Source organism: Necator americanus, chromosome III (assembly GCF_031761385.1).
Source record: "Necator americanus strain Aroian chromosome III, whole genome shotgun sequence".
Lineage (NCBI taxonomy): Eukaryota > Metazoa > Nematoda > Chromadorea > Rhabditida > Ancylostomatidae > Necator > Necator americanus.
In genome coordinates this window covers 22,801,053-22,824,072 of record NC_087373.1, presented here as the reverse complement: position 1 = coordinate 22,824,072, position 23,020 = coordinate 22,801,053, and the positions used below count along the sequence as shown (strand labels likewise).

Genomic DNA, 23,020 nt, shown 5'->3' with positions numbered 1-23,020 from the left:
CTCGAACGCTGGAAGTCAGCCAAAAGAACAGTCGGCGTTTAGATGTGCAGGTGTTTCGTATCGATCGACGCTCGTCACGCGCCGCCCACCCCCAAGCAGAGGTCTGCCTCGTTTTCGTATGTGTGGCAGTGCTGGCTTTATTGTCCGCGTGGTCGGTTTGACCTACTTGGTTTCCATCTTTCTCCGAAATTGATTGTTCATTGATTTGTTTGTTGTACACTAGGTGCAGCTGGTTGTTAGAGTTGTTCCTGGGCTCACTTGTGAGTTGAGGGGCACTCAGTGGCGCCGCTATTTCTGGAAGTAAATAACCAAATTGATAGGGGTCTCAAGACTTAAGCATTAGTTTTAGAGGATTTAAGAAATGTAAACTAAAGTTACGAGGAGAAAGAAATGGGACAGAGCTTCCAGAAATAAGGGCGCCACCGAGTGGTCACTCCAACTACACTTTCCCCCCGAATCTTCGTCTGCGGGACTCTAGCTGTTACTTATTGCATTCGGTTCTCCAAAATTCTGAAACGTTTTAGGACATTGCGAGTGGTTGTGCAACGTCTGGATCTGGTCCGCCCAACGAAGTACACTGCGACTTCTTGTCTTCATTTAGCGTCTGAGTTCAAGCTATTCTATTCTAGTTTGTGTATGTTGTTGATTTTCTCGCATAAAGTGTAATGGCTATTGAAAATACATTTTTGGGTTCGGTGAGCAGTGTCTATTTCCTACTCTGGGTAGTTCTTGATAAGGACTTTTATTTCTCAAATTCACATTAACGCTATTTAAAATCCTAGGTGACGATCTTACGAGTAGGTGCGACAATGTCCTTTGTATGATATCATTTTGTTGTTTCTCCAAATGTGTACGTCTAGTTCTGGTCAGATTGTAATGCGAACACTAGGTGCCTTCTAACCGACACATCATTGCTGAAAAATTGTATCCACGTCGTAGGTGGAGGCGTGCAGTCCAGCGGTATAGTGGAACCGGTTTTCCTACGAAATCGTAGCTGGATGTGACGCCGACCGTTCAGACAGTGATAGTTGAGGACACGATATTGATGTGTGGTAATGGTTGCACATAAAGTATAAATCCGCTCGTACCTCTGCTACAGTACTGCGATTCAGAAGTTTGTAAATCGTTGTTGTTATTATTATCAATTTCTCCATGTTAATTATTGCTTGGGGGTGGTAGTGTTGGAATCGTTGATGTGGGATAGGGCTTTTGTCCTTCTACTGAGTCTCGTGCGGAACGTGCTAGACCAGTATTATTTCTAAAAGGGCAACTACTTCACCACTGCCACCTTTTCAAGTTTGGTAGGTGCTGTTTCCATCTTCCGCAATTAAATCGGTAGTGGAACTTCATCGCAATTAGATGCAATCACGCGTTGTTGACTTAGCTGTTGATCATCGTAAGTGTGCGGCGATGAGTCATTTTCGTTTTAATTCACAGATGAGCAACGGTGTTGAAGGAGTTCTACATTATAACGTCGTGATTCATGAGATGTAGTTGATAAAGGAGAAGTTGTTTGTGCCTATGTGGTCCTAGGACGACTTAAGCACAGTGGAGCAATCCTCGGTGACCACATCGGCAGTCTCGCCTTTACAGCCGTTATAGGACGTCAATACTTCATCTGCTTATTATGCATTTGATTTCTATTAAACATGCTTTTCAGTGACGTGGCACATTTGTACTCGGTCTGATGTTGTGTTGTGTGATCCTTCTAGTATAGGTGTGTTTCAGATTGTGAAAAGATTTACTATACGCAGTTGTGGTCGGGCACACTGCTGTTGAAGCCTGTGATATTTGATTCTGTCTTTACCTGTTACAATGTCTTCTGCAGAGGAGGCCGCTAAGGAGTATAAGTAGGTTTTAAGTATGATTTCACGGCAAAATTTCAGATGAATAGCTTGAAGAGCTAATCTCTTTAAGATCTCATATCTTATCAGAATTAAGATAACACTGTGTTTAAGAGTTCCTGAAGTTGAAAAGAAACAGAAAATGGAGTGCGTATTACAAGCTGACAAAGCACTTTAATTAACCCTTTTATATGGGTATTATTTGGATGTTCATTAACTTCTAGACCAACTTTTCGTTTTTGCGGTCTCTTGGGACGTCATTTACTCGTTGGATAAATATTCTGCACATTCATACAGTCACTTAAAGAAACTTTAAAACTTTTAAATTTTCATCTTGTGACTAGTTGATGCTGCCCAGTCCAGTCAAAACAACCGATCTTTGGGCTTCATTTCCGTTCCTTCGTTCCAAAGCGCTCACTTGAAGCTACAACGCTGCAGCTTCAGATGAGAGTGCGCGGTGAAGACGGCTGGAAGAGATGTGTACTTTCTGTGCTAATCTTTCATACACGTCTTCGTTGCGAGAAGTCACATGTCTAAGAGGAACAAACGTCTCTGTGAGAAATTGTGGTTGGTTAGATGCTGCCACTTACGCAGTACGGAGATCAAGTTTTTGATTGTATTCACCAGTGCAATTCCATGAATGCAGTTAAAAGCAATTGATTTTCGTTACCATTAGCAAAACTTCACAGCTCATCTTGCGATGTTTACGGAGTTTTTCAGCGGTGTGTACCTTACTGATAAATTAAGCGCCTATTCTCGTCTGGCGCTGTAATGGGTTGTGTTATTTTATTGCTAATTTCTGATATAACTTCCAACAATAGGATAGTTGTTTTCGAAACAAGTAAACCACAAAAGTTGGGCCAAAATAGAGAGCGAAAGACTGTCTATAATTGTGTTGTGTCATTCGTATAAATGAAGTGGTAAGAACATTGGTTAAATGCTGTCATTTCTCCAGTTACCTTCCGCTAATTTGGTAGTTGAATTGTGACTATTGGAGACACTTCCAACTTTCTTTTAGATTGACTTTTCTTTTACTTTTGACTTTTCTTTTTCGTTCCTGTACGGGTTCGTAGATTATGGAGAGGAGGGTAATTCCGTTCATTTCTTCCTAATTTCCGTAAAAAGTGTTAGGAGCTCCTGAACTTTCACATTTCACTTTTTTTTAATTTGCCACTAGCCGCTCCTCTGGCATTTCCTGCGTAAACAATCGACTTCAGGTTAACGCTGGATGAGCTAGTGAACAACAATAAAACACAAATTAACCTGTTAACGATACTAGCTGAAGATTATCAGCAACACGCAGCTGCGATTGTGGAAACGATAGAAAAGCAGATATTTACCGTAAGTTCCTTGTTGAAGAAACATCCTGACTCACTAGATGTTTTGGAATAAAGACTGATTCATTCAGGTGCCAAAACCACAGAAGTTGCCAATTATGTATGTTGCCGATTCGATCATGAAGAACATCGGGAATAGCGACTATAAAGAGTTGTTCGCAAAAATAATTGTCCGACTCTTTCTTCATGTGTTCCTTGAGGTAAAGAGATTCTCACACCCGCTGCTGCTCGGAATTATGGGCATTTTGTTTCAGGGTGATGAAGCAGTGCGATCGGCGCTGTACCGCCTGCGTCAAACGTGGGGTGACGTGTTCAATCGATCGAAGCTGTATCAACTAGACATCAAAGTGAACGAAATTGATCGAGCATGGCCTCTCACTGCGTTGAAGCAAGGCGGAAAGCCCCCTGTCATCACAAGTGCACCATCGAACCCCACTTCATCACTTCCAATCGCCCCTGCACTCAAGCAGATACATGGCAAAGTTCACGTCAACCCAAAGTTTATACAGAACAACGGACAAAATACAGCGGTATTTGATTTCGTGTTGTTGGCCCTGTTCTCAATAAAATATACATTTCTCCCCATTTCGTAGTTCGAATTAGTTCAAACTATAACTTGTTTTGCAACACCCTGTGATATGTTGGTGCGTTTCTCGACTTAACAGGAACTTTTATTTTCTTGCTGAAATTGGACTTGAAACTGGCTTCCTCAGAAGTACTGTCACATGGTATCTTAAAATACGACAAAATGGGTAAAATAATTAGAAATGTGTAGTTAATGGTGGTGTTTGTCATAAACAATGAAGGTGTAACAAAATCCATGTTTGCGAATTTTTCTGCATCTTTATTCTGGGGGTGTGGCTTACGGTCACGACCCGTGATGCTGATGATGCTTTGGAGGATATGGTTATAGATACTTCTGTTGTTTCACTGCGACATAGTTCAACACACATCTCAGCCCTACTAGCGATCGTTATGACAGTTGTTTATAAAATCTTAAATAAGCTAAGGTAAAGATCAATTTGCAGAGTGAAGCTACTGTCAAGAAAAGCGCCAAGTCCGATGTACCGAAACGCGTACGCTTCAAAACTGAAGAACTTAAAGAGCCCAAAAAAGAGTTGATGTACGTTAAGTGAAATTATCAGGCTAAGTAATAACTTGAGTTAATTACTTGCTGTTACGAAATACTTGGTTTCAGCGATGAGTTATTGGAACTGCCACCGGTGAGAGGATGTGATCGTGCGATCAAATCGGAACCTGATGAACCTACACCTCCAGCTCGTCTCAGTCCACAGCCGCCAAAAAGAAAGGCAGCTCTGTCCGCTGTACATCATCTAGATTCGAAACGGAAACGCTCTCCTCCCAAATCATTTGACGAGGATCTAAGGTCGCTGCCCGGTCCAGCTGCGTAAGTTTTTCGATTTTGTTGGGATCAGTGCTACAAAAAAGTTGTGCTTGCTGACAAGGTGGTTAGAGTTAGGAAAATGGTTCAGTGGAACTGAGTTGTGAAACGTAATTACTTCACTGAACTTTGCGACAAAACTTCTCTAAGATAACTACACTATCAATAGATGTTCCACATCTTATTTAAGGATTTGTTGCTACATTGGCAAAATTAGCTTATAATCGGAATATGGAGGAGTAGTAAACGTGGGGCTTCTCACCTCCACCACATTTTCGCCTACTGCCTGAGGGATTCCATGTTGCATGAGAAATTTTGCAATAGTAGCAAAACATGTATAACTGGTCACAGTCCATAAGTATAGTAGAATAAAAGCGACATGAGGCACGGTGCAGTTGGATCAGCGCTTGCGTTTGAAACGTAGAGATAGAGGATCGAGTGAGGAGCCTTGCTACCACCGTTCATTGCTGCAGTTCGCGATGGTCAAACCTTGATTTCAACCGCTCTTCCCGCCGCGCCGCTTCGAGCGCAACTACTTACGCGACTGCACCGTACTTCATGTCGTTTTGACCCGATTACCGATTCGTTGCTGAAAATTGGCTTCATTGCACAAGAAGATTTATCTGAATTCAGAAGGTTTATCAACAAATGAACATAGAAAATTTCTGTAAATCTTGAGCATTTGTTTACTAATTTACTAACTTACTAATAATTTACTAACGCAAAGTTTGGAACTGCTTAATACGTTCACCTTTACATACATTACATACATCCACACTGTGTTCAAACTCATCCCATACTTGATTGAACATTCTTTTTTTACTGTAGTCGTTCTCGTTAGCTCTGACGTGGTTTTGAAGCTTATCCACGATGTGGTCAGTGGTATCAGATTGTTTGAAGATTGGCGGCCGTCTTGGTCTAAGGCAAAAACCGAGACAGACCAGATTTGCTAAAATCAGACCTACAAGAAAGGAGCATTCAGACTTCTATTTCAAAGTCTCCGCAGATTTCGTGTCCTTTGCTTGTAAAATTTAGCTCGCTGAATTCGGTTAAATCTTTTTGGTACATTCAATTTCATTTTCAATTTGGAAATTAGTCAAGGAATTTTTTCAGCAAAAAAGATAAGTTGAGTTGACGACTTTGTTCTTCCTGTTCCGTTCAGATATTATCGTTGCAGAAAAGATGGAACTGTTGTAAAGCCAACTGCCATTCTTGGATCGCATGCCTTCACTGCTCACGCGAAGTCTTCTCTGAGTCGAGTACAGCAAGCTCAACTCCCTCTCCCAGGACGATCTTCACCACCTGCTGCTACGAATGGACTTTTAATGCCACCTACGCAAGTCTCTGTTGTAGCACCTACTGCTACTACTCTTCCAATGCCTCCAACATTCCACGGGCAATCCACAGTGGCCGGCCCAGGAAGTTTACCGATGCCTCCAAATTACCATCCCCCTGTTGCTCCATCCACATCTTCTCTAGCTCTGCCGCCAAACTATGTAGCACCATCCACCGCTCCTGTTGCTTCTCTGGCTGGGTCTTCTGCGCTCCCAATGCCGCCGAATTATCTTCCTCCTACGTCTTCAAGTGCGAATTTACCTATGGCACCACCGGTTCTGGGACCAACTGGCTTCCCCATGCCTCCAGGATATCGAGCACCAACTCCAGCGGTTGTTACAACTAATGCGCCTACGGCAGCTGTCATCCCTTCTACTGCAAGTGCACTGCCTCAGGCACCTTCAGGATCAAATGCGGTAACAATTTAGCTTATTAAGGTCTCGTTTAATCTTTGTATGTAGACGTTTTACTCTGTTTCATTATAGGTTATAACCACTGAAGCTCCAGTAAAGCTTGATATTCCGTCGAACAATCGCATATTTGTTGATGGAAAAGCGCATGAGGTGGAATACGTTAATGATATAGCTGTGATAGAGAGGAATGGTCTACCTCATAAGTGAGTCGATTTTGATGGTTGCTACGGTCGTAATATTCTATTTCCTTTCAATAAGCGAAAATTCTAGAATTTATTTTGCTGGAACTCCTCGCAACGTTATAATAGATGGCGTTCCTCATCTTCTGCATTTTGGTGAAACCAAGGCAGTTATAATCGATGGTCAAGAGCACATTCTCCGTTTTGGTGCTCCAAGTCGTGAACTTTACCTTAACAACTTTGCCTTTAAAGGACAATTTGGGGGTGAGAAAAAATTCCCTGTACTGCGCTTCATGAACTTCTCTCTTAGAGTCGTTTGTAGTTTTTTTTAGTTAATTTGTCCTCGCTCTTATTTTCGAAGAAATTATCTAGGTGCTCCTATTGTTGCTACAATAAACGGTCGACGACATGAAATTCGGTTGGCTGGTCCCGCACCTGATGTGAAGATCAATCCTGATCCTGCCTATGAACTGACGGCTGAATTGAATCGGATACGGGCAAATAAAGGTGAAAATAAGCAAGGTTTGTATAATCTTTCTTCTAGTTTAATTAGGATGTGTCTTCTAAAAATTCAAAATTTACTACAGAAGAATTGTTTGCTTTTCTAGAGCCTTCATTAGATCCATTCAATCTTCTAAAGAAACTTCAACAAAGCGGATTTTTGAAAAAGCCCGAGCCTGCTCCAGCACCTCCGCCCAATCCTTCGACCCGAGATCGTCTCAGACACACAACAATGATGCTTAGAGACACTACGCCGCCAATTCCAAGCGAGCACAGGTGAGTCATTAAATATGAAATTTTGGAAATGATGCATACTACCAGTCCTTGTACAATAAATTAATGTATCAATATTTCCGGTTTTTCTGGGTCATAACTCCTATTTAGAAGCTGCTATGATCAGCTGTGAAAACTATCGGCAGAACTATGTGCTACTCAAAGATATGCTCGAAGCATGAATTTGGCAAACAACAAAATTTTTATTACTGTCTTATACAAGAGAGAAAGATGAGCTTGAGCTGCGATTGCTTAACTTGGGTCGCGTCTTATACATGTGCTTGTATAGTAAAATTCGCGCATATTTTGAGAATGAACTGAACTGAATTGAACCGCATATCGTTTGCACGTCTAAGGGAAGAAATGAGTGCCAGTATTCGTGCATAAAGTACTACTCTATTGCGTGAAAATTTAGTCCGTCGGCTACATACCATTTCTGTTGCAAATTTTTGCACGAATGAATGTGTTGCGCGTATTGCATTGATATCTTCCACAAACAAATTTCACCGATAGAGAACTTTTTCTGCAATATGTCCCGATTTTTTCGCATACTTACATAACAAATTCATATCACACTCTTGCTAAAGTGCTAGTTAAGAGTTGAATCGTAGCATGTACTTTAAGAGTTTGAGATTGTCGGTGATGACATTGTGCAGATCTCAGTAACAGATTTCACTCTCAGTCACATACGATATTTACTGGCAAACTTTTCTTTGGAGTTATCACTGAGGGTGATAACAAGATTGCCATTACGCTCATTTTTTGAATTTTGGGATGAACTCTCTGATATTGGTGTAGATGAAAGTACATGGGAGTCATAAGGGCGTTTTTGTTTGAGGTTCATTTTTTGGAAGAGTATCTTTGTTTGTTCAAGTAAACTTCCCAACCAAGTTTTTCTGCTTAGCTTAGTTGTTTTTTTTTCTGCTTTTGGAACGAATGGTGGGTATAACTGAACTGTAGACATTTTTCAGTGTGAGCATAATAGAGCGACGGGCCGTTCCTGCTGCACCTCTGAAAGAGTTCAATATGAGGATTCTTAAAATGTATGTTGACATAGCTTACCATTTGGGGTTCGATATCAATCAGATATCCTGCTTTTCCGTTTATAGTCGATACGATAGCGTGGTGGATGCCCTCCACGAGAAACAGCAAAACGCTTGTCCACATTGTGGTCAGCGAATGGAATTACGCGGAGAGAGGTACGAACGACACTTAGACTGGCATGTGAAGAGAAATTTGAAAACATTTGAAAAGGCCAGCACATGTAGACCATGGTATGCTAGTAGCAAGGTGAGTCCATATATGAAATGTGAAGTATCCGGCATTAAAATTTTCTGTTGCGAACATTTCTTTTTCAATTCATTAAAATCTGATCTAATAGCTGAAATGTCTCATTTACAGGAATGGTTGAAAAGTGAAGAGGAAGAAGAAACCGGCATTAGCGCTACAAGCTGCACTACTGGTTTGTTTGGAGAATTTAAAAAAAAAAACTAGCAAAGAATTTATCTGTACTCTGCGTTGTTTTCGAAACGTGATTAGGAGTTTACATAAAATTCATTACTTTTAGAAACAATGGAGGAAAATCTGCCTGTAATAGCAGTTTCAGCTCGTGAAGCAATAAACAAGGTAAATCCTTCGTCACGTTTTTCTTAACCATACTAGTGCTAACTTTGTAAAATACACATTTTCAGAGTTGCGCTGTGTGTTGTGAAGATTTCGAAGAGTATTGTGATGAGGACGATGATGGTGTGTGGAAACTCAAAGACTGTGTTATAGTAAATAATCAGGTATGTCGAGAGAGGCACAATGCATCAGTTGCTGTTTTGCTGTTATGGTTTTTTTTTCTGAACTTTTTCTTATCTAGATCAATTTAAGGCGTATCACTCGGCCTGTGTCCAAGATGCATCAATGGTTGAAGACGCGCCATCGCAAGAGTCGTCAGAATCATGTGATACAAAAAGTTTTGTAAAGGATACCAAGGTGTTAAATCTGATAGAAATGAGTTGATGACAGCTCACAATGGGGAAAAAGAACACAAAGGGAAAAATTTGTACACTGGTTGTGGAAAGTGCAGTCATATGGGTCGGCCGAGAGAAGGCTTGCTCCAGCACAGCCTAGCTTCGGAACATTTGTTGAATTATATGCAAAAAAAGAATTAATAAATATTCCTTGTACCTGTTCTTGGTTTTTCATCTGTTTTTTTTTCATTGTTCTATGTTTTTTAAATAAATTTGAATGAGATCTAGGTGTGTTATTGTTTTCAAAACTGTGGTGGATCACCATAATTATCACATCTACGGAATGAGATATTTGAGTCGTAGCAGAATATTAGTTGTGAGGTGATGCCCAAAATGGCTTTTCAAACTATTGTCGGATTGAAACGACCCAGAGCTATGTGCTGTTGCGTGAGCGGTGCGATGGAGCGCATCCCGCCTATACAAATCCACCGAGCTTCCGGTCATTCGACCTGCCTATAACCACTTCTTTTCGTGAGTGCGAGTTTTCGATAAAGGCATCACCCCATGAATCTGAGGTGGTGTGGTTTTCAGGTGGAGTATTCGTATACGGGATCGTAGATTACGGAGGGAAGGGTGATTCCGTCCATTTCTTCCTAATTGCCGTAAAAAACGGTCCGGAAGATGCGGCGCGTGCACAAGGTTGGCGCGCTCTAATCGAACTCGTTGTAGAAAATAGCGCGCCGAATCGCTCGAAGCGTCGTCCGGGCCGTTTTTTACGACAATTAGGAAGAAATGGACGGAATCACCCTTCTCTCCATAATCTACAATCCCGTATACGAATACTCCACCGGAAATCCGTACCACCTCAGATTCGTGGTGTGATGCCTTTAAGGCACAAAAAAACACAACAAGCAAAAATGCACTAATTTACATTACGGTTACACGACACAGTGGTTTGCAAAACAAAGCAGGTTATGCGGCAGTCAATGAGGGAAGGAAATCGACAATGATTGATGGAGAGATTCTCGGATGTAGTCGACCTTCATGCCTTTTCTATTTATGTTTTGAGTAAGGAGATTGCACGGTACGGTGGATCAACGCAACAATCACCTTTTACGATGTGCCGACGCCGATGTGTCAAGTCACTGTTTTTATCCTCCCAGACAACTCTGATTTATCGACCCCTGAGTGATGAAGGGCTTGGTGGGGACCAGGGCGGATTCGAACTTTCGATCGATCGTGCAGAGAACGGAACCTCTAACCGACTGCTACACCCCTCCCCCCTCTCTCTAAGGCATTAAATGGGCGGGTGTAGCTTAGAGGTCCGCTTCGGCCGCGCGGTTGATGGTTCGAAACACCCTTAGTGCCAACCAAGCCTTTCATTCCTCCGGGGTCGATAATTTGATATCAGGTACACTACATTGGACTGACACTGACTTTACACATCGGCTAGCCCCCACAAGTCATTGTATGGGCCAACACGCGTTCCAAAACCTCAACGACCACGAGTTGCAGTAAAACCCGTTGGCGCATTCCAAGAGGATTGATATGCAATGATTTTATCCTTTTATCCTTAAAGCAATACAATTGATTGTAAATCTACATGAGAATTACTTGTAATTTTCATTCAGTCTGATCCAATCTTCGTATATTTGCGTATTCTTTTCTTGTATGAAATAATTCCAAACCATAATATAGGATGGCTAAGAACTGGTTTTTAGGACTGAGCATGAGTCTTCCTGTAACATATGCATGCCGACCGCCACTATGTTAGTGCCCATGTAGATTGTCTCTGGATCTTGGCATACTGCAGGGGAGCTTTTCTAGGCTGTCTGCTTGGAAATCAGAACGTTCCAGCTCTCTCTCTCATACACTTCAATTCAGAATACTAGGGACCTGGTCAAAACCCAGGAACCCTATGCAATTGCGTTAGCGACCATGGACGATTGGGGAATTAAGCGCAGCCATGTCCACACTCGTAATTTAGAACCCGAACTTTACATTGTCCCTCAGAGACCCCAACATCGTCAATTTTGCGATATGCTGCCTTTAGGCCGTATTGCAAATCCTTTTAACTAGGCTGCAAATGGTCATGGTGGGTAGCGTAGCTGTAGTAATGTGGAATGAAAACCTTACAGTATTTCACCATTATTCGTCTTAAATATTGAGTAGCTTTGCAGACGCGCTTAGAATGGGGTGCAGTTTTGCGTTTTGCAGATGTCCACTTTGGCGTTGCTTGTTGAAGCCAGTGCATGTGCTTGGGGAAATTTAGCCGTTCTTCATGGAAGTGAAACGATTAACGACGTCATCAGAGCAGTGGTAATTCCTAGCTTGTCTTGCTATAGTCAAGAGTGGTGCATCAACATCCTATATGGTTTTGTTGTTTATGTTCTCTAAAGTTATTTCAGATTTCTTTTGCAAACTCACATCTTTCCATATCCGCATCCAATCAACTGTTACTCTTCGCTTTCGCGAACAAAATAAAACGCCGAGTAAGTGGGTTAGTTGTTATTGTATTGTATTGTTTATTGTTGTTGTTACTTTGCAAGTGATTGGATCGTGGCTGAGATTAGTTACGTCCATTCGACGACTTACCTACCATGTACAGTGCATGCAGTCACCTGCAAGTGATTTTTTAGAGGATCTATGACATGCAAACTAAAGTTGCTAAGAGAAAAAGAAAGTTAGAGCGTTGAGAAATAGAGGGGCTACTTAGTGCACCTCTCCCCTCCCAGCTACATTTTCCCCCAGTCTGGGTATTTCGAATTTTTAACTACTGTACTCAACCAGTAACTGTTCGATATCGTAATGATGTTACGCTGACTTCCGTTGGTTATCTCATTGGCTTTATCCTAGGGGAGAGTTGTTAAAAATTTTCTGTGAAAATAGAGAAATTCCTAAGGCATAACTGAAGTGGCTTTCCTTCCTATTTTGTCTCTTTAGTTCCTTTTGGGAACGCGATCAGGAGCAATAGGCGCTGATCGTCACTTATGTTATACGTTCACTGTGTTTATATGATTCAAATGAGCTCAGTCAGTTAGTCAAATAGCTGTGATGAAGTCTTGTGGACAGTACTATATTCTTGAATTGGTTTATGAAAGACTGCAAATTTCCCACATTTTGTTGAAAATTTTTGAAAATATGAAAGCAAAAAAGTTTTGAAATTAGATATACTGTACAATGCACCAAAGAATAAAAAAATACGTTCTCAGAGTAATAAAAACTATTTGTTTTCTAATATAGATCCAGAATAAGGATAAAGGATAAAGTTTCTGGCGCTAATCAATGCGCTTGGAATGCGCCAACACGCCCACTATAATAGAGAATCGTTCGAGGTTTACGAACGTGGAACTGGCCTATATGATGACTTGCGGTGGCTAGACGATGTGTCAAGTCAGTGTTTTTATCCTCCCAGACAATTCTGATACCGATTCATAGACCTCAGAGGGATGAAAGGCTTGATGACCACTTGGGCAGATTGGAACCTCCGATCCATCGTGTAGGCAGCGGAACTTCTAACCGATTGCGCTACACCTGCACCTTGATAATGTAGCGCAGTCGGTTAAAGTCGGTTGTATGGCCGAGTTACACATTCATAAACTCAAACGATTCTAATAATGGTAGTCAGGTTCAATAATACCACCTCATTTTATGACATGGTGTTATTGAACCTCATCATCAGACTGAGGTCAACACCATTGCGATCATAACCTACTCTTTTGTTAAAAAAAGGAGAGTGTCACTTACGAAAGTTACCAGAATTAGCTCAGTAATTCTAGTATTTTCCATAGTCATAGTAAGGTCAAAAGGAAATGAAACATGGTGCAGTTGCGTAAGCGGCTGCGCTCGAAGCGGTGCGGTGAAGTGTAGCAGTTAGGATCCATGCTGAGTGGGGATCCATGCTATCACCTTTCGTCGGTGCGGTTCGCAGTAATCCCGTCTAGATTCCAACCGCGCTCTCCATCGCATTGCTTGGAGGGCAACCGCTTGTGCAACTGCATCGTGCTTCATCCTCGCTACCGCCACTCATCTCTGCAGTTCGCCATGGTCCCATCTCGATTCCTGCTGCTATCTCCACCGTGGCGCATCGGGTGCAGCCGCTTACATAACTGCATGTCGTTTTGATCCTACTATGTTATATGGAGTTGTATCCTTGAACAAATCTGAGATCTTAGTCTTTGTTTTGTTATAGCAACAGTACGCTGTATTAGAAATAAGTTTGAAATCATTTCTAGTGAGCACATATATTTTAGGAAACGCAGCTGGAGAATGTATCTCATTGTTATGAATTATAAGAAAATCGAGAATACATTTCATTATTGCAGTTCTTAGAAGGGACACTCATCGTTTAAAAAAAAACTCGACACTACTGTGTATAGTAATCATTTGGAAATCACTCTTGTTAGAGTGCTAAGGAATGAACCAGATAACAACTTAGAAAATTTGGAACGAAAGACGAGATCGTCGCACAACTTATGAGAAGCTATGTCGATTTCCACAAAATTTTTGACAATCCAAAGTTTGGGTCATGTAGATTAGATTCCAATGAAGATAATAGAAAACCAAAAACTTTTAAGTTTTAACCTGCTTCACATTACTGTAAGAAGTTACAATGCTTGTCACCATTGAGCATCACTTTCATCAGGGTTGAGCTGAGGAGTTGGGTGATTATTTTCCGTAGGTATTGTACGGGGAGACCCAAAGCCTATAGTTTTGTCTTTCTTCTGGTACACTCTTTACTCCTTCATTCTTCTCAAATTCGTAGACAACTGGAATATAGAATTAAGCAGTCCTTGATGATACTTTTTAGTTATTGTGAACTGTACAACATCTGTAGGGATTTCTTTGGCGTGCACTTTTGGTATATCGTTTATGCCAGTTCTACTGATTTTTCTGCTGTTGGAAGATAAGATATAGACTCTCAGAAGCTCCCATTTCTCCTAGAAATATGAGTATCTTCACTTTAGACTTGATTTAATTGCTTTGACGTCAGTTGAAACCCTTTGAGTTGGTTCATGTTGTTTTCGAGTGCTATTTATATGTTGAACAAATCTGGACGGAGATTTTCTGCAAAGTAATTCATTATCCTAATGAAAATAATGTTGTGTTTTAACTTTCTGTTCGAATTGCGTTTGTCTCTGGTCAGAAGGAAATGAAGTGTTGATTTATCAATTTCGAACCAGATCGAGATGTTCACATTTTCGGCAGAGAGAAGGACGTTTAGTTATTGCAGTAGCATAAAATTCCAGAGCTCCGACGTTTTTCTGAATTTAAAAGCAGTTTCGGCATGCATAGATGCGATAGTCGGAGCTGGTGCTCTGACTCCCTTCACTTTTGAACGATTGGGGAAACAACCCCCTTCACCTTTGGACGGCTATCGAAAGGACCCTCTTCACTTGAGCTGCACCCCATGAGCTGAACCCCCTTCGCCTGAGGAGGGTCCGGCTTCTCCCTATCGCACATATGTCGGCATGGATGCGATAACTGAAGCAGTTTTCTTACGACTTTTCTTCCCAGTAAAAAGGAAAGTATAAAGGTGAGGTATAAAGTTTTATAGTTTTCAAGTACTGCGGTAAGTGGTCGGACATTGTTGTGGTGAAGAATAGGTTTTCGTTGAACGCTACCCTTTTGTTGATTTTTTTTTCCTTTCCTTTTTTTTTGCGAATTCAGTTGAGACGAACACAATTGTGTGCGGCGGTTTTCTATTTTTACTTCCTTCTTTCCCTGAACAGTCAAATTGTCTCAATGAAGATCTTTGAAAGCTTTTAACTCGTTTTGGAATGTTGATGGGCATCGACAATCTTCCTCTTCGGGCGCTTGGCCTAAATTTTTTTTGCCACTTCGCTGCGTCAGCGGCGTTTGTTGTTGTGTGCCTTAAAGGCATCACTCCACGAATCTGAGGTGATACGGATTTTCGGTGGAATATTCGTATACGGTGTTGTAGATTATGGGGAGGAGGGTGATTCCGTCCATTTCTTCCTAATTGCCGTAAAAAAACGGCTTCGAGCGATCCTAAAAAACGATACGGCTTCGAGCGATCCTGCGCGCTATTTTCTACGAGCTCGATTGGAGCGCGTCGCATCTTCCGGACCTTTTTTTTACGGCAATTAGGAAGAAATGGACGGAATTGGACGGAATCACCCCTTCTCTATAATTTACTATTCCGTATAAGAATACTCCACCTGAAGTCCGTACCACCTCAGATTCGGGGGGAGGGAGGTGTGATGCCTTTAACGTGCCGTTGATGTTAGAAGTCTTTACTGCTACCATATGACCTAGTTTGAACTCGTTATTTTTTGTCATTTTACGGAACTAGTCCCCGAAGTAACGAGCAAAGAGCAAAAATTAAGTTTTGAAATCATACACGATGCGAACTTACAGGTGTCTCTCGCTATAACGATCCTAGTCGATTGGTCAAGGTTTACGCGAGGCGACCTAGACTGCAGATATATTGCAAGACTCGACTCAGAACTGATTTTACTCTTTCTTGAGACAAAAGTCGGTATGGAAGATTGACTTCTCTTTTCCATGGAGATCTACAGTTATCTTTGGGCTTAGGCATGCACCTACATACACACTTGGTCTGCGTGTGCAGAGATTGCATTGGGCAAGTTCGTCCTGACAAAAGTCTGCAGTGAAGTGACTGGAAGCTTCAAAAGCGAATGAGGCTCACTTCAAAAAAATGGACTCAAGGATATGGATAAAATGACAAAGTGTCGAGCATTAATCAATCAGCTTGGGATGCGCCACCACGTTCACTTCAATTCAGAATCGTTTGATGTGTTAGGTCAGTGTTTTTATTCTCCCAGGCAAGTCTGGTATCAATTTATTGATCCCGGAGGGATGGAATGCTGGGCGATCCTTAGCGCGGATTTGAACCTTCGATCAATCATGCTGCAGCCACAATGGAACCTCTTAAGGACTGCGTTACACCCGCCTCTAGGAGTTTAAGATGTTCATCAATCATCTCTTCTTTGCTTTAAAGTGATAACGTCGTCCACTCACGAGTTGATGTGAACTATCTGCTTAAAGGCAGCATACCACGAATCTGAGGTGGTGCGGATTTCAGGTAGAGTGTTCGTATGCGGAATAGTAAATTATGAAGAGGGGTGTGGTTCCGTCCATTTCTTCCTAATTGCCGTAAAAAACGGCCCGGAAGATGCGGCGCCGCACAGGGCTGGCGCGCTACAGTCGAACTCCTCGTAGAAAATAGAGCGCTGGAATGCTCGAGGCCGTATCTTCCGGGCCATTTTCTACGGCAATTAGGAAGAAATGAACGGAATCACCCTCCTCCCCATGCAACCTCGTATACCAATACTCCAGCGGAAATCCGTACCACTCCAGATTCGTGTGGTGATGCCTTTAACTTAGATTAGATGGTAGATCAGCAGACTGCCGACCCTGTCGAGATATCCACTACTAGGAGAAAGTCATCTCTGTAAGAACTTCATGCATTAGGATGGAGGAGTTGCACGAGCCATACAGGCGGCCGAAATTGAAGGCGACAAGATGACGATTTGTGAACCTGACTTTTCGTTCATAGGCGTTTCTACCCATGTGTCATTGTGTGGATCGAACCTACTAGAATACATTATTGATTTTCTAAACAACATCATTCAAATTGGTCTTACTATAACGATTATATTGAGAAAGATTGGTGGTTTATTTCTTTCATTTACATGCTGGGAGATACTGGTGTAAACCACTATCTCTTGTTTACTCATTTGTTTGCTACCGTTTCTTTTTTTTTCTTAAAAAACGAGCAATATTAGAAGAGAACATTAGTGGATGATGTTTCAGTTGCTCTATAACTCTCAAAGAGGAGCTGCCGTTGATGCGTCTACAGCAATGCTGAACGCGTTGCGTGATACGCTTCGTGATAGTGCTAATTCTGATGATGATCGTATGGGAAGCCCACTTGCCGCTGTTCTTTCGCATGCTATATGTCGTCAGTTTTTCGTCTTGTTTTCATCTGAGATTATTTGATTTCAGCCTTCACCAGTATTACTTTTCAAATATCCTCAGATTTGAAACGCAGCGAAAGTTTGCCAACCGTCAACGATGACTTGATGAAAACCACTTCTACTGGACGAGTGGTAATTGTTGCAATGACTGTCGATTTTGGCACTGAACACAGTGAGTTTCGAGGATTGCAGTTATCGTGAAGATGCTAATTATTGTAAAGGTGAGAAATGGAGCTGAGCAGAAATGGTTTTTTGAAGGTCCATTAATGAATCTGTTCTTTTCTGCTGCTAAGCATGGCATTTGTGTGGACGTAGTGTCTCTGGTTGAACCTAGCCCTCTTCTCCAACAGGCAGCCGATATTACAGGGGGTATATTCTTACATGTGGAACAACCCAGTAAACTACTTGCTAGCATGATGGTAAGTCACTACTATATAGGAGGGTTTTCGTTTTATTTTGTTTCAAAATGCATCACAGTAAAAATTCTGGCTACGTACGTTGTTGTACTGGGCCAATTTGCAGCGGCTATTTAGAAAGGTGACTGATTCGAAACAAACCACTCATCAGTCATGTCTTTCACCACATGTTCACACAGTGAATTGAGCTATCCTTGATTACAGGATTTGCACAATTTTTGCGTTATTCGGCATAATTTTACTCAAGCAGCTCTGAGCAAATGCCTTCCCTTTTAATGTGTGCCTTTCATAAGTGCGGCAGCCTAAGCCGAGGCTCATGTACATTTACTTTAGAGAAGCAACCAGAATTGTCTTAAATCTAAAACCAATAAGAATCGTCCGAACGAACCTCACCAAGTTTAAGTACGACGTTGTACAAACTAACGCGATTCGAGTAACGTAAATTATAGCCGCAGCAATGAAGCCAATTTTCCGCAACGAATCGTATATTTGGGTCAAAACGACGTGAAATACGGTGCAGTTGCATAAGCGACTGCGCTCGAAGCGGTGCGGTGGAGATAGCGGTTGGAATCGAGGTGGGACCATCGCTAACTGCAGCGTAGAGTTGTGCTAACGATGGTCCTCCTCCGATTTTAACTGCTACGCTCCACTGCAATGCTTCGAGCGCCGCCGCGTACGCAACTATCCGTGCTTCGTGACGTTTTGGGGTGCGTATCGTTGGGTAAAAACCACGACAACCTATCCTCAAGGGAAACGACTGGCAACGGTTGTCGTTAATTGCTCTGCGAGCAGTAATAGCGTCAACAGACTATTGCGCTGTGTTCGCGGTCGCTTCCCGATACAAGTTATGGGAACCGTTTTAGGCAAAATACTCAATCTGTAGTGAACAGTATTACGAAACCGTGACACGGAAATGGTGCAATAAGCTCCCCCTACTCCCTTCAAACATTTCCAAAACTGAGAAGGTTATCATATTCGTGCACTCTAGTTAGGGACGCGCATGTCGGTGCACCCGGCTAGTATATGTGTATGATAAAATTCCACTCTGCAGGTGGGGCGTCTTCGATCAGACCAACACTGCCACCGCTCCTATGCTACGTGCACATGGATGCCGCGCAGTGCAATGAACACCTGATATCTCGATCCAGTATGAAGCGAAGTCGTTGCTACATTAGAAGATTACGTTAGGAAAATCACAGCCGAAATTTTGCGTGATACTTGAGCATAGTTGGGTCAAAACGACATGAATCACGAGTGCAGTTGCGGTGTATTTGCGTACGCGTTCGGAACGGCGCGGTGGAGGCAGCAGTTGGGACGGAGGTGTTACCGTCTCAAACTGCAGCGACGGATGGTACCAGCAAGGGTCTCACCACGCTCATAGCCGCTACGCTCTACCGAAGCACCTCGAGACAATGAGGCGTTTTAGGTTGAGAGATTACTGCTTACATACGTACTTAAGGCGAGTCGTAACGGTGAGCTGTTAACAATCCGACGTTTATATGTTTCTTGTAACAATTTTAGAAGAATTCAAGAGTTAGTTTTGGAGAAAGGTAGTAATAAACTTAAACATCTTAGCAACACCGGAAAGCTAACACCTCACTTTCCCCATAAAACAACACTTTACGACCTTAAGATTGACGGAATAAAACAGGAGAGGGGAATATTTATGCGAACGTTGTCTTCGGCGGCCTTTCCAGTCACTATGCGTGGGCTATCCTTAGCCATGGTGGTCCCTCTATACGCTTTTTCTGTGCTCCTCTACCAGATCAAGAAAAAATGCACCCTACGAGTACAGATGAACTCCTCTCAGTGCGGTGATCCTTGTAATTCATTGGTCGGCCCATATCATGCTATATAATAACGCGCTTAATCCGTGTGTGTGTGTGTTTGTTTGTTTGTTTGTTTGTCTGTGTGTCACGAAAATACTTCATAACGATGCAAAACTCTGCATCGGTTGGGTGCCGAACCATTGCCATGCAGCTGATAGGCGAGCTCTCTACCTTTTCACCATTGTCCAAAGTTCTTTGAACATGTATGTTGGTTTTGATAAGGCAAGTTAGTTTCTCTCATATGTTAGTGAGAGTGAATAGACTTTTATGTGAATGTATACTCCCAAAATTGCAAACTATCCTGCTGTACAATAACGGGCTTATTCTGCCACGTGTTTGCATCTGTGTATTCGTGTGTCTTAGTCAAGAAATTCCTCAGAGGGAGAAAGATACTATGGCGTCGGTTTGGTGCGCTGGAACCTCAACGCGATAAAATTGGGTGAGTACTACGACGTCGAATTCGTGCCAGAGAGCTGGGTTGGGGTGGGTCCCACGGGGTTGAAATGGTGCGCTGTTGCCAGAAAGCTAGACGGGTTCCATTGCGTCGGAGTGCGCGGGAGCCCCAAAGCAGTAGAATGGCTTTGCATGGTTCTTTCGCATATCTATTTCCCAGCATGTCTTCCTAACGCTGTTGTCATCCTTTTTCAAAAGGAGGTAACACACGTGCAAACGACTGCTTAAATGTAATACGTAGTAACCAACAATTTACGCGATCTGACGTAGAACGTTATTTTTATCACTACGATAGCGATATTCACGTCATTCCGTGATAGCACATCATTCTTGCTAATAGCTGAGAACGGAGCAAACTCATATTTCGAATGATGTTTCAAATTTTGGAGGTTTGAGGGAAACATAGACGTGAAATCAAGCTGGATTGCTCTCTAAATATAGAACTGAGAGTTTAAGGAAAAACCATAAAATCATTCATCTATACTTAAGTTTTCGGGTAAAAAAAATGGATAGAACTTTGATGAAAAGAAACAATTCTAATTTCTCAAAAAAATGTCGCTACTGCTACTTGTTATTGATCGGTGAAAACGAGCGGAGCGAACACCAAAATAAGCCTGAAGTCCGGCTTTAGCAGGACGTTCAGGCTGGTTTACACATAAACAACAAAATGTCTACACAATCATTATCTCTCACGTACCATACTATTTTTTGGTTACATTTAGAATGGTTTTGATTCAGGCCTCAGATCAATAGTCCATGTTTTGTAGTCTGACCGTGCCTCTAAAATAATAACCACGTCACGCCAGTCGATGAAGAGCTGGAATGTTGCGTGTGATTAGTATGTCTTATTTTACTAGCACATTAGGTTACATTACATTCATTTTAGACACATCTTCTCGGTAATCCTTCCTCAAGATCTCTGTTTCCACAGCCTTCTTTGAAGGTTTGAGATGTTTTCATTTATTAAATAATGTATGGAATTGAATTCGGTTTGAAACAATATATCACACTTCTGTGTTGTGCAAAATATTCCGGCTTTTAGGAGGTTGATTATCGCGCATCTTGTGCATGCCATCACGAATTAGTATCGTCGGGATGGGTGTGTTCGGTCTGCCTTTCCGTTTTGTGCCAATTTACGCCAATCTGCAAAGCATGCGGGTATGCTTTCATGTTTTTTTTTTGTTGCCAATTCGTTAAGTTGGTATTCATATTACTTCTTCATTGCAGTGCTATTTTCAAAGTGAATAATTTGCCAAGAAAAGCCCAAAAGCGAAAGCGAAAACAATGACCTCTTGCGTTTTAATTGTTTTCAGTGATTATTCGGATTATGGGTAGAATAAATATTTTTTAAGCGCATTTCCGTTCTTGTACATGGCAGGCTCATCATTCACATATTTCTAGATTTATCATTCCTTTTTATTGTTAGTCTTTTCCACTTTTACAACCAGGAAACGTCGTCAATGGCTTCGCAGAGGAAAACTACATTAACTGTATCGGTCAAGAAACATATGATATATATATATATATATATATATATATATCTGTCTGTAGAAATGTTAAAGACAGCATACCACGAATGTGACTAGGTGAGGGAATTTGCGGGAGGAGCTAGAGATGGGATTGTACATTTCGGGATCCGGCGTGGTTCCGCTCATCTCTCTCTAGTCGTAAAAAACCGCTTTGGTCTCTACGAGTTACGTAAGAACGCTCCTCTATGTACACGTTCCAGTCCCGGTAGCAGCCCCTTTTGCTGTTTTTGTATTCGCATGAATAGACTGGTGAAAAGACATAACTGATCTTCATCCGCTCGCAATTATATGCGTGCACAAGACCAGCGCGTTGCAACTGAAATCTGCTAAGTGGATCTGAAATCAAGTATTTGATTGCTCTGAGCACGTACAAGTTGTATAACTTGCACACCTAATGGGTGAAGTTACCCAAATTGCAAATTTGTGCGAGGATTTTGTGCGAGCTCGTGCTATAGATCGAGAAGGTTTGGGGAGGGCTGTCTTCGAGGACGACACACTTCGGCGAAGATGATTAGAACCACATCAGGCGACAATACCAACCTGGCGATTCAGTGAGTAAGCCGGGTCAATTTGATGAGTTACATCGATTTTAAAGGCATCACCCCACGAATCTGAGGTGGTACCGATTTCCTGTGAAGTATTCGTATACGGGATTGTAGATTATGGAGAGAAGGGTCATTCCGTCCATTTCTTCCTAATTGTCGTAAAAAACGGCCCGGACGACGCTTCGTGCGATCCGGCGCGCTATTTTCTACAACGAGTTCGATTGGAGCGCGCCAACCTTGTGCACGCGCCGCATCTTCCGGACCGTTTTTTTTTCGGCAATTATGAAGAAGTGGACGGAATCACCCCCCTCTCCATCATCTACTATCTCGTATAAGAATGCTTCACCTGAAATCCGTACCACCTCAGATTGGTGGGGTGATGCCTTTAAGTCGAGCAAAACGATCACCAAATGATGGTACCTGCTCGTGAGCAATGGCGCTAGAGATAGGAACAGTGCTTATCATTAAGGATGAAAACAGTGTCCTTTGCATGTAGGTATTAAAAATTATTATTATTATTATTATTATTATTATTATTATTATTATTATTATTATTATTATTATTATTATTATTATTATTATTATTATTATTATTATTATTATTATTATTATTATTACTTCGGGTGCACACGACAGGGGATCGCATCACGAGGCTCTCAATGGAAAAATGTTGAATGCAAAGGGGTTACACCAGTTGGATGGATTTGGGAGCGGAGGGTGTGGGTACGGTTCCATCCATTTCATGCTACGGAAGTACGTACCGATTCGAAATCGAACCGGCACAGTCGATGTTTATCCTAGCCACTCCGATGTGCTTTAGACTGAAAAACGGCAGGTTGCGCAGAGGGTAAGCTAGAAATAAGTAATGTATTTGCTGCAGAAGTGCTACCGCTCTGTGCGTCGAGATAAACGCTTCCAGTGAAATATTATAGTGATCGAGACTTGTTGAAGTCTTTCGCTAAGTAAAAATGACGTATATGAAGGAGCTAAACGTTGCTAATTTTTATTGTAATTTCCAGTTTCTGCGTGCTTTTCTAAAACG

The 23,020-nt window shown here is 41.9% G+C and overlaps 1 protein-coding gene across 3 annotated transcripts; it reads left to right on the top strand.

The window, feature by feature from the left end:
• Window positions 1–42: 42 nt before the first annotated feature.
• On the top strand, window positions 43–21,192 carry RB195_010560 (uncharacterized protein; the record flags this gene model as incomplete). Of its 3 annotated transcripts, XM_064191630.1 has the most annotated exons (28): window positions 43–101; window positions 525–634; window positions 1,729–1,784; window positions 1,831–1,850; window positions 3,062–3,185; window positions 3,253–3,381; window positions 3,436–3,711; window positions 4,210–4,304; window positions 4,380–4,589; window positions 5,761–6,334; window positions 6,404–6,534; window positions 6,602–6,774; window positions 6,883–7,032; window positions 7,119–7,287; window positions 8,256–8,327; window positions 8,394–8,574; window positions 8,686–8,746; window positions 8,852–8,910; window positions 8,976–9,071; window positions 9,160–9,264; window positions 11,460–11,561; window positions 11,651–11,734; window positions 17,043–17,190; window positions 17,268–17,378; window positions 17,465–17,625; window positions 20,791–20,847; window positions 20,947–21,062; window positions 21,132–21,192. In XM_064191630.1, 28 exons carry the CDS (start codon window positions 43–45, stop codon window positions 21,190–21,192), a joined length of 3,690 nt encoding a protein of 1,229 aa, XP_064049212.1. The 3 variants fall into 3 exon arrangements, with proteins under 3 accessions (XP_064049212.1, XP_064049213.1, XP_013290602.2); XM_064191629.1 differs by lacking the exons at window positions 43–101; window positions 525–634; window positions 1,729–1,784; ... (6 more) ...; window positions 20,947–21,062; window positions 21,132–21,192 and having other exon boundaries at window positions 1,816–1,850; window positions 9,160–9,291; XM_013435148.2 differs by lacking the exons at window positions 43–101; window positions 525–634; window positions 1,729–1,784; ... (15 more) ...; window positions 8,976–9,071; window positions 9,160–9,264.
• Between the last annotated feature and the right edge of the window lie 1,828 nt (window positions 21,193–23,020).